Raw genomic sequence first — 20,626 nt, 5'->3', positions numbered from 1 at the left:
TTTCTCCATATACAGTACAGTATATAGGTGCTGATCAACTAACTACTTGTTTGGTAAGCATCAAGAAATTAAACTTAATACATGCTTCTACAGGGAGTCAATGTTGTGCTCTGAAAAGAGGAGTTAAATGTTCCTGCTGCATATTCAGTCATCTGCAGGGCCTAGTGACACATAGTGATACTCCTGCCAGCAGAGAAATGCAATAGTCCATGCATGTGAAGACCAAGGTTTGGAACAGGAGTTGTGCTGCATACTCAAAATACATAATTGACTAGCAATCCTCCTAATACTCTTTACTCAAATTTAAGTAGCTACATAGTCTGAGGCGAGTTCATTTGTGTGCATGTGTATGTGTTGCACATTTTTAGAGTGAGCAGGGAGACTTTTAAATTAAAAGAGGGTTATCTTAATTTCTATTTAAATGTAACAGAAGAAATTATTATAATGGCCTCAAAATATTTAACTTTAAGTTTAGAAAGAATTTACATGTTTTAATCATTTTCTGATCATGTTTTGACCTTTTCCTGTGTGATTTCTTTGTTTGAATTTGTGCCTGTCTTGGTGGCAATGGTTTGCATACTGTAACTCAGTGAATGGTTCAATTGATTGCAATTATATTAAATCTCCGTATCTTCTGTCCCTAAATGTTTTTTTTTTAAATATTTATGGTGAAAGTTTTAGAAAAGTTAACAGCCTATTTAGTTTATAGTATTTTACATTTTTTTCTTGTCTGCTGTAATTTTACATTTAAAGCAGAGAAGGGATTTGCTGTCTTTGATTTCACAAACATTTTTTCATGGTAATATTTTTAGATGTAACAGATTGTTGAATTTAGCATGTTTGCTTATTTGTTTGAAATGATTTATGAAATTGTCATCTAAAGATAAGGATTTCTGGGTATGGTCAAGTACTCATGGGCCAAGAATTTAGCACCCGAAATCTGTTCATTTTGTATATATACAAGTTTTGCACACATTCATTTTATATTGTTTCAGTTATTGTATATATCCCATGGTCCAACGTTATCATCTTCCAATACAAAGTTTCAGAATAAAATATATGTTGCTTTTACTCCTGATATTGTGGACCTTGAAGCTTAGATGTGCTGCTAATGATCAGAATATGAAGAAAACTGTATGACATCATTGGTCCATATTTGTTTTAGTGTATGCTTTTCAGTCAGGAATAACCAACATTTGAGGTGAAAAACATATTTCAGTTCATTTTCATGTCCTTGTTTTTAAAAGCAAGTTGAAGAATGGCAGTTTTCTATTCAACACTGAATAACTATCTTCACACGGTACAGTTCACAGATTTTTAATCAGTGCTGCCCTTACAATTGCACATTACTTACATATAATTCACAATATTAAACTACACCATACCTAATGTGCATAGAGTTCCTTTAGCTGCCCTTTAGTGAAATCAATGCAAGGCAAATTAATATACCTCAAAATTGTGAGGGTGCTAAACAAAAATATGGCTAGCTTTGTCCAAAATAATTGGTTAAATAAGGGGGTATATGTATAAAAGAAAAGCAATGGGTACTTCTCGAAGCAGCCCTAAATTCAGAAAATATTAATATGCTAAATTTTAGTTAAATACATAGTTATGTAACTGATGTTGGTTTAAGACCAAATTTGCTTTATACAGCTGTCTCTGAACATCAGCCATCACCAAGTTTTTCTGTTATATTTATTCAGATCAGGTTGTTATTTAACTATTGTGTGTAGCTTATATCATTCTAAATACGCTGTTACAACAACATTCCAGCCTTGTGCTCCTATCTATCTATCTATCTATCTATCTATTGAATTAGGCTCCATGTGATCCAGACCCATGAGATTAGCTATAGACAACATATAAATGTTTCTTTTGAGTTGATTTCATACAGTAGATATTTGTTCTGTTGTTATATGAAATTATTAAGCCAAATAAGCAAGGAGTGAAAACCTATAGAAGATAAAATTATAAAAATATTATCTCCATTTTTGTTAAATATCTGTAGTAAGTAGTGGTTGTGTTCTATGTTAGTTTTCCTCATGGAATGGATTACACACTTAATCAAGATAATACATAAAGAAGGATAAAAATGTATATAATACTAATGACATATATAAACAAGATCAAGCTAAAAAAAAGATACAAGCAGTTGTCACTTCACCATGCCACCAACTAGCAGTCAGACATTCTACCATCTGAACTCTTCAGCTACTACTGCAGACCAGCACTAAGATAATCCCTTCTGACTGTTAAATGCAAAATATTGTGGTTTTCTCTGTTTTTCTTTTCTCTCCAAGTATATTAACCTGTCAGTAAGGTTGGATTTTTCTCTGGGCATCAGAACCATTAGATATATCCATTACTAAAAACACTTTTTTCTTATGTTCTCTGCAAATTATTTCTTGTGCATCAGTCAGACAGTCAATCAGGGGCATGTAGTTTTATATCTTAAATATGTTTCCTCTGTTTTTTTCCCCAGGGCACACAGTGAGGAACATCCAGGCCTTTTCAGTTCTTCAGAATGCCTTTCTAAAAGCAAAAACCAGCCGACTCACTCAGTTTATCTTAGATGCCATTTCAAACATCTACCTGGCTGATAATGCCAACTACTTCATCTTGGAATCCCAACACACCTTATCACAATTTGCAGAAAAAATTTCAAAGCTGGCGGAAGCACAGACAAAATATTTTGAACTCTTAGAGTTTGTGGTGTTTAGCCTGAACTATATTCCTTGTAAAGAGCTTTTTAGTGTGAGTGTTCTTCTGAAATCAAGTACCTCTTACCAGTGTAGCATCACCGCAATGCGAACTCTGTTAAAATTCACTCGTCATGACCCAATCTTCAGAGATGTATTTAGGGAAGTGGGATTAATGGAGGTTATGGTCAATCTTCTACACAAGTATGCTGCACTTTTGAAGGACCCCACTCAAGGCCCAAATGAGCAAGGTATGCTTCATTTATACTTGACCAAAATGAGGAACTGTTTTATAATTTTACCTTTAGTGTTGGGTGTAAAAGCTTCAGTTATTATAGCACGGAAGCAACCTTGTGTAAAACACAGTGTAGGTGTTAAAAAGCTGTTAATTGAAAAGATCACTGGTTTTGTTTAGTAACATTGGACTATTTATTATGTAAAATACTAAAAGTAAAAAAAAAAAAAAAAAAAATCTACATTTTTAATAAGCCAAAGGAAAACTTGAAGAAAAAACAATTCTTGATATTTTTTTTTTTTTTTTTTTACTGGTTAACAACTTTGAGCACTAATTATCAGTTTATAAAGATATCTACTGGTGCCGTGTCCAGAGCTGTATCCTGCCTTACACCTAATGCCGCTAGGATAGACCTTAGCTCCTTGCGACCCTGAAATCAATTAAATTGGTTTGGAAATATTATGTTTTAATATGCATAAATTAATCAGTTGTCCTGGTCTGGATAACTAACAGTAGATGTTTATGAACAGCATGCAAGTGTTCGAAAGTATATACAAGGGTTTTCCTCAATTTACACGAACATGTGTTCGGATTCAGCGGGTTGGAAAATGGATGGATGGATGGATGTTACACAAATATGTTTTTATGTGTAACCAAAACACTATAAATAAAATGGATGATGATAATGATGATAATAAGTGTGTCCTATAAAGATGACCTTTGCTTGATTTGTTTTAGTCATCTGTGTTTAACTGGATTTAATTGAGTTATATATTGTCTTTACCTTAGCTACCATTTAATCATATAAATCTGTATTTTTAATTTCAGATTTTAGCTAAGAGTAAAATTAAGTTTTGTTTAATAATTTTGCAGTTAAGAACACCTGTTTTTGTCATCTTCAGTCTCAAAGTTCTTGAATATACCTTGTTATATATCAGTAACCTTTTAGTTTATTTACATTGACACAACTAAATTAAATGTATGATTTTAATGATATTTTTTAAGGCATAATATGATTTTTCCAATTCACAGGTGACTCAAAGAATAATTGCATAATGGATGACCAAAAGCAACTAGCATTGCTTGTAATGGAGACTTTAACAGTTCTTCTCCAGGGGTCCAACACAAATGCTGGTAAGAAAAATGATTGTTGTACATTTGCAGTAATTTCTCATCCACAAGAAATTTAATTTGAATTTTGAGTGTGAAGAAAGTGTCTGAAAATTAATTACATTTTATGCTTGTATGCACTGTAGTGCACAAATGTAAGCCAGGATAAAATATATGTATTTACTATATTAAAATACTGCGTAGTGGCCAAAATTAGTTTGCAGACTGCCAAAGACACTCTTACAAAACAAAAGTACAGTGGTACCTTGAGATACGAGTTTAATTCATTCCGTGACCGAGCTCGTAAGTCAAAATGCTCGTATCTCAAATCAATTTTCCCCATTGAAATTAATTTAAATGAGATTAATTCGTGCCAGCCCCCAAAAAACCACCCCAATTTTTTGTTAAATGTTTTCAACATAAGAAAAATGTGTTTATAATGAACAAATATTGTATACAAACAAAATAAAACCTAATACATAAAAGAGAATCTAAAGAAATAAACAGATGTTGGTTGAGCCGATTAGCGTATTGTATTATTTATTTCTTTCACTTCACTTTTGCTTAACATAATTTTCTTTTTCACTAATTTTGTTTCTTTTTTGCCATGCTTTCGTCACTTTCATTCGCAGGGCGTTTCAATATAAAACTGCCCAAGAAGCTTTGTTTCTTCCTCCCCTTTAGAATGTTTCTGAAATGCGTTAGGCAAGTGTCATTAAATAGCGCCTCTGCATGACCAGTTGCAACTTTGTCAGGGTGTTTCTTTTCAATAAAGTCCGAAACTTTTTCCCACATTGCCAACACTTCCTTTATCTCACTTGAAGAGATAACCTCCTCTGCCTCTGGCTCCTCTGCGATACCAAACTCCTGCAGAACCTCCGTATGTTGCTGCGTCTGTAGTTCCGTCAACTCCTCCATCGTCAGTTCCTCGGAATGTGCGGCGACAAGCTCTTTGATGGCTCATATCTCAAATTTTGGCTCGTATCTCAAGGTACCACTGTATATAATTTGCTGTAATCTTCTAAGATGCATTTACAAAGAAATTACTCTTCCAATAAAATGTTAAACTCTGAAGTCTTTCTTCACCTTCTGCATAAAATAAATTTTAAGCAGCAATTTTTAATATGAGCTTTGCAGTGAGATATTTGCTGGTGCTGAAAACTCACATGTCTAAAAGCCTGTTTTCAAACCTCAGCCAAAGTCATTGTTGGTGTGAGTTTACCTTATCTAGATGTGCTGATGTAGGTGTTTTCTCTTGTACTATGGTTTTCCTTCCAAATTTCAAAGACACGCAGTTTAAATTAATTGCTGACTTTAAATTAAACCTTTGTGAGTATATGCATGATTATAACCTGTTTTAGACAAGTGTTATGCCCTGGATTTGATCCTGCCTTGCTTGTGCTATACCTGAATAGGTTCTGGCCTTCGTGACTTAGAATCTGCTAAGCAGGTATAGAAAATTTGCAAAATACACTTTTCATATTGTTGATCAATTGTTTACCTACTATAAATTTTTATCATGGTAACTGGGAAACACATGGACCAACAGTCCTCAAAGAAAGATGGTTCATGTGGTTCTTTTTTCTCCCAATTATTACAGAGTTTGCAGAATTCAGTCTGCAGGCAGCTGTCCATGTTTGTTGTGCCTGCATTGTATATCCTACAGCTGAGACATATCTGATGGCCTGTGCAATGATCTTACCTCTCAGTAGATGTTGCTACTGTTATCTTTTCTGTCAGGAATGGCTTGCATTCATGCTGCCATTTGCAGTGAGAAGGACCTGAGGCCTGATTATGTTTTTGTAAGCTTTAAATTTTTGTGTACTAGATGGACAACCCTTAGCATTTTATATAAAGATAATTCTAAAATAGCATCTATTGATGTTGTGTAGAATGGCATTGTTGTTGCAGTAATTCTTCAGGAGGTTTGGTTTGAATCCTTGCTCAGTTGTGAGAGTTTTAATGTTCTCTCCATGCCTTTATGAATTTTTACCTGGGTACTCCAGGTTCTGTCATTATTCCAAAGACATGAGAGTTATGTTAGTTGATGACTGTAAATGGCAATACAAAATTTCATAAAATATCCAAAACTAGCTGACGCCCGCCGTAGCATACGGCGGTGTAAGAATAGGAACGGAAAACGGTGAGAAAGGAATTCAGAAATCAAGAAGAAATAAATACTTCTTTAAAGACGCAGTGTTCATGTAGAATTTCCGGCCAAGCAGGATTACATGTGAAAGTGATAAATAAATCAGACTTTCCGAATTTACGTACTATGGCCATGACATCCTGATAGTTTTATTGTATGTATCTTGGACTTCCTGGAAATGTGGACAGTACTATGATCATTTTGCCTACACGCACGTTATTATTTTCAGCGTTTGCTTGCAGTGCGTCTGATAGTTCCACGCGCAGATCTTGTTGATGTAATCTGAGATAGTTGAGACGTGTGCCCTCTGTTTTAACATACGCATCTATGACGTACTGTTGGAATAGTTTGCCGCTGGAGTGCAAAATACTAAATGTATTCCTCATTGCTAATCTGTACGCGTAAAATTGGCATTGAGTAAGCCTTATTCATGTGGCAGTTTATCGGGAACATGTTGTAAATCTTTGTGCCAGCCAGTGTCTCCGTCCATCCATCCATCCATCCTCTTCCGCTTATCCGCAATGTCTCCGTAAGGGAATAAATGTGGGTAAACCGTAGGGTGGCAATTCATACTGAGCGTGGAAATCTGTTAACAGGAGTTGCCTGTGGGATAGATGCAAATGTCCCTTTCGGCAGGCGTTTTGCCATCTTCTCCGACGAAAATTGCTGCAACATCGGTGTGACATGTCGGGGCATTGTATCGTCATAAATCCTGCCTAGGGTTTTCCTTGAAAAGCATTCGTACAGATGCTGTTGGATTGGACTGAGCAATTTCATGCATGTGTTTGTATGATTTAGTGTAGTGAAGGGGTTGATGGTTCTGAGCATGGAATGTAGCTGGAGAAGTACATTTTCTCTGCATGCAGAGTTTACTTTATTTTGTAAGCGTACTTCAGTAGCTTGCGCTGTGTCAAAAACATACAACTGTCCATATCCTGGAGAGGTAGAAGTGTTAGCGTATAGTGGAGAGATTTGGTGATAAATTTGCCCGTGTATTTTAAAACAGTATGGTCCGTGGCCAGGAGGTTGAGTTATCTGTGCACCCATGGAAGCAAATGCTAGAGAAGAGTTGTATTCTCGAATGTGTTCACGATAATTTTTAGCTTCTGATGTTTGCTGTGTAAGAAGCTGTTGTAAAGACACAGGTGGCTCCTGCAAAGGTGGTAAAGCTACTTTACCGTTGTGGCAGCACTTCGAGTACTTGTTGGATGTATTACGCTCAGCAGGCCAGTATAATGCATGACATGGAAGAGGACGAATAGGAATCAAGAAATGCCATGTCGGCTGCCTGTGGGCGGGACCGGTTTTGAAGTGGAAGCAGGATGAACCAGAAGAGAAATATATATAAGAGATAGCGCCTTGGATGCAAAATGCAAACAGAAATAGTGTTCTTTATTAATCAAAAAGTAGAACACATAGTATAAAATCACAGGAAGCTAGTCAACAAAATTACTGCTCCTCCAAGCTTATCCATGCATCACTAAATTAACATACATTATTTAATCTGTGAACTCACAGTTATTAGCACTGTTGTCTAATGAATCTAGTGTCCTAAGGTTCAAATCCTGTGGGAAGTCCTTGTCTGTGTGGAGTTTACACATTCTTCCTGTGTCTGTACAGGTTATACAACAACAACAACATTTATTTATATAGCACATTTTCATACAAAAAAAGTAGTTCAAAGTGCTTTACATAATGAAGAAAAGAAAAATAAAAGACAAAATGAGAAATTAAAATAAGACAACATTAGTTAACATAGAAAAAGAGTAAGGTCCGATGGCCAGGGGGGACAGAAAAAACAAAAAAAAAACTCCAGATGGCTGGAGAAAAAAAATAAAATGCTGCAGGGATTCCAGGCCACGAGACCGCCCAGTCCCCTCTGGGCATTCTACCTAACATAAATGAAATTGTCCTATTTGTATTTAGGGTTCTCACGGAAGGACTTGATGATGATGGTCATGCAGACTTCTGGCTTTTAATCCATCACTGTTGGAACATTACGGTGCTTTGAGTAGATGGTGGTGGCGCAAGCCACCACCAAAAGGACACCGGAAAAAGAAACAGAAGAGAGAGTAGGGGTTAGTATAGATTTTAGAGCCACCATGAATACTTATTATAATGAATTGGATATACAGAGTATCAGGATTAAATTACAGTGAAGTTATGAGAAGGCCATGTTAAAATAATGTGTTTTTAGCAGTTTTTTTTTAAAATGCTCCACTGTATTAGCCTGGCGAATTCCTATTGGCAGGCTATTCCAGATTTTAGGTGCATAACAGCAGAAGGCCACCTCACCACTTCTTTTAAGTTTTACTCTTGGAATTCTAAGGAGACACTCATTTGAGGATCTGAGGTTACGATTTGGAATATAAGATGTAGCAAGATTATTTAAGGCTTTATAAACCATAAGCAGAATTTTAAAGTCAATCCTGAATGACACAGGTAACCAGTGTGGTGACATCAAAACTAGATAAATGTGCTCGGATTTTCTTTTCCTGGTTAGGATTCTAGCAGCTGCATTCTGCACTAGTTGCAAACTATTTATGTCTTTTTTGGGTATTCCTGAGAGGATTGCGTTACAGTAATCTAGTCGACTGAAAACAAACGCGTGAACTAATTTCTCAGCATCTTTCAATGATATAAGAGGTCTAACTTTTGCTATGTTTCTTAAGTGAAAAAATGCTGTCCTAGTGATCTGATTAATATGCGATTTAAAATTCAGATTACAGTCAACAGTTACCCCTAAGCTTTTTACCTCAGTCTTGACTTTTAATCCTAATGTGTCCAGTTTATTTCTAATAGCCTCATTGTATCCATTATTGCCATTCACTAAGATTTCAGTTTTCTCTTTATTTAGCTTGAGAAAGTTACTATTCATCCATTCAGAAATACAAGTCAGACATTGTGTTAGTGAATCAAGAGAATTGGGGTCATCAGGTGCTATTGATAAATACAGCTGTGTGTCATCAGCATAGCTGTGGTAGCTCACGTTGTGCCCTGAGATAATCTGACCTAACGGAAGCATGTAGATTGAGAAGAGCAACGGACCCAGGATAGAGCCTTGTGGAACACCATATAGGATATCATGTGTCTTTGAGTTGTAATTACCACAACTAACAAAGAATTTTCTCCCTATCAGGTAGGATTCAAACCAATTTAAGACACTGCCAGAGAGGCCCACCCATTGACTAAGGCGATTTCTAAGAATATTGCGATCAATGGTGTCAAATGCAGCACTCAGATCTAAGAGGATGAGAACAGATAAATGGCCTCTGTCTGCATTTACCCGCAGGTCATTTACTACTTTAACAAGTGCAGTTTCTGTGCTGTGATTTGTTCTAAAACCTGACTGAAATTTATCAAGAATAGCATGTTTATTGAGGTGGTCATTTAGCTACATAATGACTGCCTTCTCTAGAATTTTACTTAAGAAAGGCAGGTTAGAGATGGGTCTAAAATTTTCAAGAGCAGAGGAGTCAAGATTATTTTTCTTAAGTTAGGGGTTTAACTACATCAGTCTTAAGACAGTCTGGGAAGACCCCCGTATCTAATGACGAATTTACTATGTCATTATACTCCCACATCTCCAGAGATAGGTTGATTCATAATTTTAGATTATCTGAGCATTAGTGTAGACATGTGTAAGTGGGTCCTGTGATCAACTGACACAATATCCATGGCTATTTTCTGCTCTGATGCAAATGTTGGGATGAGCAATACTTCCTTTAGAAAAACTGTTAATTTTTGCAGTTATGTTCAGTATCTGGCCATTTTCATTCTTTGCTGGTATGTACTTCATCTATTGACACATAGAACAAGTATTTAATTATTACAACCCATTGTTTGAACTTAGCAGAAAGTATTAAGAAAATGAAGCCTACCCCGGAAAAGTTGATACCAAAGTGCCTTGAGCATGGGAAAGGCGCTATATAAATAAAGTGTATTATTATTATTATTATTATTAAAGTGCAAAGCTTGGCCAAATAGATCTATATACACATACTCAAATACTGATTACAGTATTAAAACTTTTACTGTGCTGCAGCAGAAACTTTTCTCATAGAAATTCAGCCTCATCTAGTACTCATGAAGCATAAATAAGAACTAGTATGTAGTTCAAAAGCTCTTTTCATATTATTACATTTTGCGGTAGCTCATAGTCACTTTTTGTAGGCTACTTAAATATATACATAATTACGTATAAGGATATTACCAGTGGGTGGCAGAGTGCTACCTCACAGATATTAAGAATAGGTTAAGAGGAGAATGTTCCACGCTGGTTAAGGTCATCAGTGCAGTCTGTCCGAGGTCTATGCTTAGAACGTTACTTTTTTATCTAAGGATATTCATTTTGATACAGTTAACAAACTTGTAACATTTCCAAAAACACCAAAACTGGAAGCATAGTAAATTCAGATGAGGCAGCTGAAACAGTTTAAAGCTCCAGGCCAATCTTCAAAACCAGACAGGCTTGGAAAATACAGTTTAATGGAGTCAAGTTGTCAAGTGCTATAAGTACATGTTGGCAAATCAACTTTAATTGTAAATACAACAAGGGTAATGTTGGTCTGTTAGGAGCAACGAGTCAAAAGCATGTGTTTGTTGACTTTCTTAAAATGTAGGGTGGTGTGCAAAAGAAATCAAAAAGGCAAATAAAAGCTTAAATCAAAGAATGTTAAAGTCAGACTCTCTGCATTAGTTAAATCCATTTTTATATAGGTTTTCTTTGCTGGTTGTAACTTCTTTGAGTAACTGATGAAATATGGATAAAAAGGAGCTAAAGGCTACTCATAGTTCTGTGGAGTTGTTGTATTTTAAAGCACCAATAAGGTAGGTCACAGCTACAGGTGTGGATTCTTATTTAACCATTATAAAAATTATAAAAGAACATTAAAATTTGAAAAAAGATGTGTCCTTTATTGGTTCTATGAAAATCTGGCCACCCACCCTTTATAAACTAAGAAAACAATGATAGCATTACAGAGCTTACATCCATCCATCCATCCATTTTCCAACCCGTTGAATCCGAACACAGGGTCACGGGGGTCTGCTGGAGCCAATCCCAGCCAACACAGGGCACAAGGCAGGAACCAATCCCGGGCAGGGTGCCAACCCACCGCAGCAGAGCATACATAATGTAGTAATTCCTACTTACTGTCATGCTCTTCTCACCTGACCAGAGTGCTTGGTGCTTCCAGTTCTGTATTGGGCTTTGCAGAAACAGTTTAAATGCATCACCTCCCATTGACTTTGAAATGGTTAAGCAGGTGTTAAAAATGAAGGAATGAAGTGCTACAGAAGAGGTATTCATTGTCACTGTGTACATCCCTTTAACTAATTAATTACATTTGTATAGCACTTTTCTAACCTACTTAAAGTGATAAACTGTGCTGTGGCCAGGTTATTTGACAGAAATGCACACTGTGGTGTTGATGTAGGTATTTTTGTATTTTTTGAGAAGATACCTTGGATTTTGATGTCTTAAGATTTTTTTTAAATAATATTAGTATAATGTAATTTTTTATAGAAAAATTGTAGTCTGTAGAATAGGAATACAAATATACTACAGACACTTGTGTAGCATTGCTTCTAGTATGTCCATTACACTTTTTTAAATCAAATAGGATTTCTTTTCTTAAGAGAGATGTGTTGAATTTCCAGTTGAAGCTTTGCTCACTGAGAGAGACTGTGGCCCCCACAACCCTGAAGTGGTTTTAGTAGGTTTAAAAATGTTATATTATCTTGATTGCTTTGCACAGGATTTTGTGGTATTGTTGTTATATAATACTATTAGAAGTCAAACTGTCCACTCTGCTGGTATGCATTATTATAATTCATCACATTCTGGGCCACCAAAAACACTTATTTTTTGGCAAATGCCTTGTTGACAGTCTGAATCAATATACTCATTGTTCATAGGAAGTGTGACCCAGAATGTAACTTTATTGATCAACACTCTATTATGTCATGCTATTATAGCATTATACAGTAGTAATATTTTGCATTTTCAGGCTCCAAACTGTTTTTTTTTTCTGAAAGAGAAATATACTAGCACCTACCAAAAATATAAGGAACTGGTCCTTCTGCATGTAGACTCGTACAGCTCTGAGCCATTCTCTTTTCCTGCTTTGACTCTAACATTAGACATTCCTGCTGTAGGTTGGTTATATTAACTCCCTCTTTTGTTTGAATCTTTATAATGGACCTGTTGAGGTCATAAGACAGATGACACTCCTTCACTTTAGCTGGCACACCCTGTATATTATGAAAAACTTGAAACTGCTAATCCAGAAGCAACAGTGATTGAAAAAAGAAGTCTTAATGAAGGATTGAGCAGTATGCAGATGTGCTCGATCTGCCTTCTCTGTGACTTTTTAGAATTGTCATGTAATTGAGATTTAATTTAATTAGCTGACACATTACTACTGTATGTCCTGTCAGATTTATTTAAAAGAAAAAAGGAGTAGAAATGTGCAATTCCCGCTTGTTCATGTCAACATTGAGGAGATTAAATGTAGCTTTCAGCAGACAGTAAGCCTTCCTAAGAACTCTTTCTCCTAGAAAATTTCTAATCAGGTGATTACTTTAAGATTGCCCAAGTCCATTGATGCTAGGGTAGAGAAAATGTCTCTTTTCATGGGAAATTTAGCTAAAGATAAATAGAGCAAAAGTATTCCTATGCTTTTTGTGTTTAGAACCTTCTAAAAATGAATGACTTTTTTATGCAGTCAAAATAAAAGAATGAAATAATACTTTTTCCCAATTATATATTTTAGATGTAAATTTGAACAGTCCATCAATATTTTATTTTTAATTAAATCGAGATTCTGTATAATAAACATTTAATTTTTACCATTAGTTTATCCAGGCACTCAAGCATTTCAAACATAAGAATGCTCAAACTTTAAGGTATATGGGAGACTGTAATTTTGCTAAACATTTTCTGCCTTTCTAAAAAAGCTAAAAATCTACATTTGAATTTTTCTTTTTTCACACAGCAAGATTTGTGGTACGCACTTATGTGTGTCTCCTTTTTGTGAGTCAGGAATCAGGCCTGAATGCATTCCAGTCCATCACAGTGCAGGCTCACACCAGACAAATTTAGAGGTGCCGGTTAAACCTAGCATGCTGCTAGACATTGGGATACGGGAGCAAAATGGATTATTTTGTAGACATATGGGAATGTTTAGATTTCTCATAGGCAGTCACCTAGCTGGAATTTGAATCCATGTTGCTGGAATTATGTATCAGCAGTGTTACCCATCCCTGTACCACCTTTGCAGCCAACCAAAAAACTTAATTCCATGCTGGTTTTATTTCAACAGTGTATTGACAAAGATAAGAACAGGGAAAAAGAAAATGTTGGTGAACTAATTAATGTAAGATGCGAGAAGAATTTCAATTCAGTTCAAATCAGATCAAATCAAATTTATGTATAGTACTCACTGAGTGCAGACTCAGAGTGCTGTAAAACGTTCACAGGTAAAATATAATTACAAACTGTACAAATTAGTAATTTCATATAGTGCATACATATTAATAATAAGATACAGATTAGTTTATACATAAAGTTAAAACAAAGTGATTTCAAACTGGTGAATAAAAAGGGATCACAACAGTGTATATCAATTAATATTATCATTGATCCATGGCCAGATGACAACAGAGAAGGGAAAAAGTCCATTCAACAGCATTCTTGGAGAAAAAGGGGGGCCACGGCCCGTAACAAAACAAAGTAAAAAGACACAAAACACAATCATAGTTCTAGAGACCTAGGCCAGCTGGCTGTCCACCACCTCCTAAACATTTTATAGTGTAATAATTGTATGTCTTTGTAAAAATGAGATGCAGTATGCACAGCTAATCAGCAGCTCCAGTCAGGATATACTAGACAAAAGTAGTGAGTCTTCAGCCTGGATTTAAAAGCTGAGACTAAAGAAGGATATTTTATTTAAAAATTATTCCACAGCTTTGGGGCCCTGTAGCTAAAAGCTCAGCCTTTCACATTTATTGTATTAATCCTGGAATTTTTTAGTATACTGACATCCTGAGATCTTAATGTGTGTTCTGGTTGATATGTACTAAAAAGTTCAGCTAGGTAAGTTTGACCTAGGCCATTTAAAGTTTTGTATATCAGAAGGCAGATAAGTTTAACTAGAAGCAACCTAAAAAGGTGAGTTGCACTTTATAGTTCTACTAATGATTCTTGTACCAGTATGTTGAACTGACTGAAAGTTGCATATAGAATGCTTTGAACAGCCTGTGAATAACATATTACAGTCGTCTCTTGTGCTAGATATAAATGCATGAATTAATTTCTTGGTATCCTTCAGATTTAGAAACTGTCTTCATTTTCTGATACTTTTAAGATGGGAAAAACATGTTTTAGAAGGTGTTGTGATGCCTGTTTGAAAAAAACATATTGGTGTCAAAAATAACGCCTACGTAGTATGCCGATTTCGGAAAACTAATGTTTAGACCTGATAAGTTAGAATTTCATTAGAATTATCCTGCTGTGAAATCATGAAGATTTTAATCAGTTTTGTGTCAGCTCCTTGACTGCAAATGAATGTTAACATGAAAATAAAATGTATTCACTGTAAGTAAAACTTGCCTTGTCACCTGTATTAGAGCTTTTACTTATGGGACTAATTTGTACCTCTGGAGGTTGGAGAAATTTTCGCATAGTCCGGGTATACTGACATTACTCACCTTGGACTACAAAGGAAAAATTTGTGCCATGTAAGTGCAAATATATTTTTTTGTGTCAGTGGATTCAACAATTGACAGCACCCTGTCCAAAGCTGGTACCTAATTAGTGCCCAGTGCAGGTTTATGTTATCATTCACTAGTAAGCCTGTCCTGTTCTAATTATCCAAATCTGAATGATCCAATTTATAAAAAAGGCATTCATCAATCTGTCCATGCAGACTGTTCACTTCTTAACTTGTTTATATTTCTAAAATATAATTTTCCTTTTTAGCTGTCTTTCGTGAATTTGGAGGTGCCAGGTGTGTACACAACATTGTGAAATACCCACAATGTAGAGAACAGGCCTTGATGATTATCCAGCAGCTGGTTTTGTCACCTAGTGGAGATGATGACATGGGGACCTTATTAGGATTGATGCACTCTGCCCCACCTACAGAACTGCAGCTCAAAACAGACATCCTAAGAGTAAGTTTTATGAATATTCTTATATAACAGGCAACGGTAAGGATGCTAATGAGTGCAAAATAAATCATTATGCTCAAAAGATGTCTATCTACAATGTTACAAAATAGCGAATAGGGCATTGGACCCTGGAAATAAAGACTTTCCATGGAATTGACTGCAAGAAAGAGATGGCAAGTACTTTAAACATGGAACTGTGAATCAGCAGTGCTAACCTGTGCACTACAGTATTGATTTTGATTATTTTTAAACCACAGACATAATAAGTTAGAAAAGTACTGTATAATTCAGTACTGTTATTATTTGATATAATTATTTTTGTTAACTTCAGAGGAATATTATGTTGCAGTGATCATTGCCTGTTTATACTTTATACATTTTCCTTGGGTCTGCATTGATATTTTTTGGCTACTCCTTTTACATCCCAAACACACACATTTTAAGGTTAATTTTAAACTCATAGTTGGTTCTCTATAAATAAGTATGCATGAATGTGTCCTGTGATTGATTGGAGCCCTGCCCATGGTTGATTCATAGTGGGATAGAATATGGCCTTCTACAACACCGAAGTTAGATTTTAGGAAAATGAACGAATAGATGCATGGATTCTTACTAATCAGAGTTGTACATTAAAACAAATCTCAAGAAAAATACATTTTACGGTATTTGTGTTTTTTTTTTTTTTACAATAACAGATACTATTGTTAAGGTGCCATTGCCAAGGAAGGCTCATTCTTCTCATTGTGACATATTATTGTATTGACATATACAAGTATTATTTCAATTGATTCATTTGTACAAGTATTGTCTTAATGAATGGGGCTGCTATTTTATATTTACAGTGAAATAAATGATGAAATACCACTTTGCTCATGCTCACTGCATGTGCCACGTATAATTTTTCCTATGGTCTGACTAGTCACCTGTCAAGCTGTATTTCTACATACAATGTAATTATTGAAATATTGGAATTTACAACTTCATCTATGTTTATTTCTTTTGCATCTGGTTAATTTTGTCTTCTGTTCAAAATAAATGCCTGGTGCTGTTGTTTCTTATTTGGTCTAGCGCAGGGGTGGGCAGATTCAGTCCTGGAGGGCCGCAGTGGCTACAGGTTTTTGCTCCAACCCAATTGCTTAATAAGAAGCACTTATTTCTCAAGTAACACTTCTGCTTCACTTTAGTTGTCTCGCTCGTTAAGATGTTGAACCCTTATTACTTATTTTAGTCTTAAACAGCTGTAGTCTTGGTTTGTAATTGCTTCTTATTAGCAATAAGATGCAAATGACAAAAGAAACCAACATTTCTCCATTTAGCTTGTTTCCATTTACACCTGTGTGTATTTATCACGCACTATTAGGTTTAATTAAATACTTGGAAGGAAAGAGAAGAGAAAAAAGTGAAGAACTGAGAATTACTCATTTATTTTAGACTTCAAATCATTTGGATGATATCCTTAGAAAGGAAATAAAATCTAGGATATGAGAATGACTTGACATGGCAGAGTTAAAGCACTAGCAAGCCATAAAATTAAATGATTGACAAGGATTTTTTTTTAATTAAGCAACTGGGTTGGAACAAAAACCTGCAACCACTGCGGCCCTCCAGGACTGAATCTGCCCACCCCTGGTCTAGCGCACTTCTGTATAGATACGGTTTTCCAAAGTTACATTAAAAACATTTTTTTTCCTAGTCTTTTATTAGATACCACACAACTTAACATGCATTGAACAATTTCCTGGTAGCAGTTTAATCATTTTTCTTTTTAATCCTCTTACATTGTACTGTAGAACATTAAAATATGTCAGTTTTATAGTCATTTACAGCATGCCATTCTTTGTCATATGTAACCTGTTTTTTTTAAAGTGTAATCGTTTAGCTTCTGAAAAGTTATTAGATTATATAGATAAGTCTCAGTTTTGCGTATACTGTTTATAGAGACAGCAAGTTCAGAACCTGATGTTATTCTCTAGAGCACACCACTGGAAGCATAACCCAAACAGCCATAAGAAGCTGAACTCATTCTGGTTTGTCATGGCACCTTTTTATCCCAAACATTTCAGGTTTTCAGCTTGTGACTGTTGATTTCTCAGGCAAATGTAGAACTGGAGCACACCCCAGTTTACAATCAACTATCACAGCTCAAATTTAGCAAAACCAGAGACGATGGTAGAGTGAGGTCTCCATCCAGGAAGCAGAATTATGCAAGATTAGGTATTTAAGTATGATGGGTGCAACTGGACAAAATCTGAATTGGGCTTGTAATATTTGCACCAAGGGTCAACTTTGTACCTCTGGTAACTGTATTTCCTGTGTAGGCTATGGTTCTTTTGCATGGGCAGAACATTTATGCATACGTTCTATCGATTTGTGGTTACATGTATACTCATAGTGGCGTGTCTGTGTAGCAGCATGAAAAATGAGAATACCAGCAGACGTAATAAGTTATCAGGGTGGCTGCTTCTGTTCCAGTGATGGTAATTAAACAATGTCTTACATCCTGTGCATGACATGTTAGTCAACATATGGAACACTTTTGCCACTGTCAGATTCTACACTACTCCAGGGAGTGTGTCGTGTTATCAGATTATCCATGGCATGCACCTAACACAAAAGGCACCAACTAACCTCTTAGTTTCTTTCTTAATGAGGGATAGGAAAAAATGTCAAAATCAGATATGTAACTGTTACCTTTATCATCATATCTGTATCACTGTCCATATTGTCCATCCATCCATTTTCCAACTCGCTGAATCCGAACACAGGGTCACGGGGGTCTGCTGGAGCCAATCCCAGCCAACACAGTGCACAAGGCAGGAACCAATCCCGGGCAGGGTGCCAACCCACCGGAGGACACACACAAACACACCCACACACACACCAAGCATACACTAGGGCCAATTTAGAATCGCCAATCCACCTAACCTGCATGTCTTTGGACTGTGGGAGGAAACCGGAGTGCCCGGAGGAAACCCACGCATACACGGGGAGAACATGCAAACTCCACGCAGGGAGGACCCGGGAAGGGAACCCAGGTCCCCAGGTCTCCCAACTGCGAGGCAGCAGCGCTACCCACTGCGCCACCGTGCCACCCTGTCCATATTGTAGCCCACATATTCCATCCATGGGACATCTAAAGGCATGCTACCTCGCTGAATCTGAATGTTTTTATTTTTTCCACCCCTTTACTTCAACCCAGTTTATCACCAATAGAGGACATCACAAAGCATTCTAGCATTCTTTATATCCTTAAGGGACCGCAGCTTTGTAAGGAATAATCAGTTGTACCACTCTTCAATGCTTCAGGCTTTTACTTAAAAATCATGTCTATTAATGTAATAGCCAATAATAGCAAATATAAGCAATATATATAATTATAAACACTGTGGGTGGGTTCATACAGACTTCATTCAGTTCCAGATGACACTACCAAGACAACTTCTTTACTTTAGGTGTAAGTTATTTTTCCTTAATTGAAAAACATAAAGTAAAGATTTCATGCCAGAGTGCAAGAGCGCTTTGGAAAGTGTCCAGCATTTAAGCAGCGGATAGAAAATGTCCAGTTTTGCAACCAAAAATGTCAGAGAAGCTACTGGAAGCTGCATTTTTGCAACTAAGCATCAACTGGATTAAACTAAAAACCAAGATAACTTGTTTTGAAAAAAATCTAAAAGGCAATTATGCTTTCTTTCTTCTAGCTAGGCAGCTAACATTTTTACAATTTCTGAAAACACAGCATTTCTACTAATTCCTTATTACACAAGCCAAGGTAATTCCCATGGGAATCAAAAGCTTTACTTTCTAACTTAGCAAAATACTCTGAATCCTGCTTTGCGCTTAAACTTTCCCAAACTACACTGCCCTACTGTTCAGCATGACCAGACTTTCAGGCTCTGGCCAGTAATCTGAAACTGTTAGTTGTAAAAGTTAAGGCATGTCTCATACAGGGCACCACATGTAACAACAAGTGATCATTTTTTCCAGCTGCTATTGGGCACTGAAACAAATCCTTTGGCTAAGCTAACAATTGAATGTGGTTTCATAGTACATGTTCTTCAGCACTATTCAAAATTCACAAACTGAACTCAGCATAACTAATAAGATCGTTCTTAGTGCACTACAAATGTCTGTACTTTGTGTTCTGCTACATTTGTTTTTCCACATGATGGAAACTGGCAGGCATAGACAAGCAAAAAAGATCTGGAGAAGAATTGTTAGTCAGAACAAATAAAGCAGAGGTCAATACTGGGAATACAAATTGATCATGTGCCCAAATCAAAATTGCTATTCAAAAAGTCAGAAACCAGGAAATCTAAATAGAGCACTAGCAAAGTTTTTTGACACTGAATATCCCCAAGCTTGGATATCGAAGGCGTCATATTGATGATAGTAGTCAGCTCGACTTCTAGGACTGTGCTCCTTAGTAATGGGCTATGGCATAAAGGCAACTGTCACTCAACTAGCCCCTGTCCACTGATACAGTATATATGGTACAGTATATGGCTGAAAAAATCTGATCACAAAATTGTACAATATATCTTTATCAGATGCGTTATTTAAATATTGAAGGTAAGGAATAAAAAAAGTTAGTAATTTTAACCAGTAGGTATTTCTTTAGCAGCAATTACCTCAAATAAATTCTTCCTGTTACCTCTGATCAGACATATGCAGCATTTAGGAGGTGTTTGTTTTAGCCCCTTCCTTTGTTTTACTTAATTTCTTTTCTGTAACTGTTGAACTAAAATGACTTATATTTATAGGTAAATCAATATTTATTTAAAAAGGAATATTCATTGCCTAGTACAAAATGCAGATTAGGGATGGGAAGGATTAACGACTAGATGAAGACATAATGGTAGTAAAAGTATTAAGTACTAAGGACTAAAGTTGTATTCAACAGCCTATGTACTGTACCATTTAGCAGAAGAGGGAAAAATGTCAAGTTTACAAATTAATTCTCATCTGCTCTACTGCCAAAACAGCTAAAAGTTTTGAAAAATCAACACACTACCATCTTAGTCATATCCATTTTTGATTTAAAATTCACAGGTTTATCTGTTTTAATTTCTCTAACCAAATTTTCAGAAATTGCACTTTGAGTGTAGCTGTCTATGGGATCCTCTAATTTATATTCAAGAGGTACATTGCTAAGTAGGCTAACTAAACAGTTTTCCTGTATTTGCTAAAAATGCATTTTTCTTACCAAATATTTAACATTGTTATCTTTACTATTCTGACAGATATCTTGTGGGATAAAGC

The 20,626-nt window shown here is 35.9% G+C and overlaps 1 protein-coding gene across 7 annotated transcripts in view; it reads left to right on the top strand.

The window, feature by feature from the left end:
* wdfy3 (WD repeat and FYVE domain containing 3) overlaps nt 1-20,626 on the top strand; it is a 355,632-nt gene that overhangs the window by 164,768 nt on the left and 170,238 nt on the right. For all 7 annotated transcript variants that reach the window (XM_051930197.1, XM_051930199.1, XM_051930198.1 and 4 more), the window contains exons 9-11: nt 2,483-2,950; nt 3,967-4,068; nt 15,177-15,370. In XM_051930197.1, the coding sequence (XP_051786157.1) occupies nt 2,483-2,950; nt 3,967-4,068; nt 15,177-15,370 (764 nt within the window). The remainder of the gene's footprint in view (nt 1-2,482; nt 2,951-3,966; nt 4,069-15,176; nt 15,371-20,626) is intronic.

Source organism: Erpetoichthys calabaricus, chromosome 7 (genome assembly GCF_900747795.2).
Source record: "Erpetoichthys calabaricus chromosome 7, fErpCal1.3, whole genome shotgun sequence".
NCBI classification, from domain to species: Eukaryota; Metazoa; Chordata; class Cladistia; order Polypteriformes; family Polypteridae; genus Erpetoichthys; species Erpetoichthys calabaricus.
The sequence above is the reverse complement of the archived record's forward strand: the minus strand, read 5'-3'. Positions and strand labels throughout refer to the sequence as shown.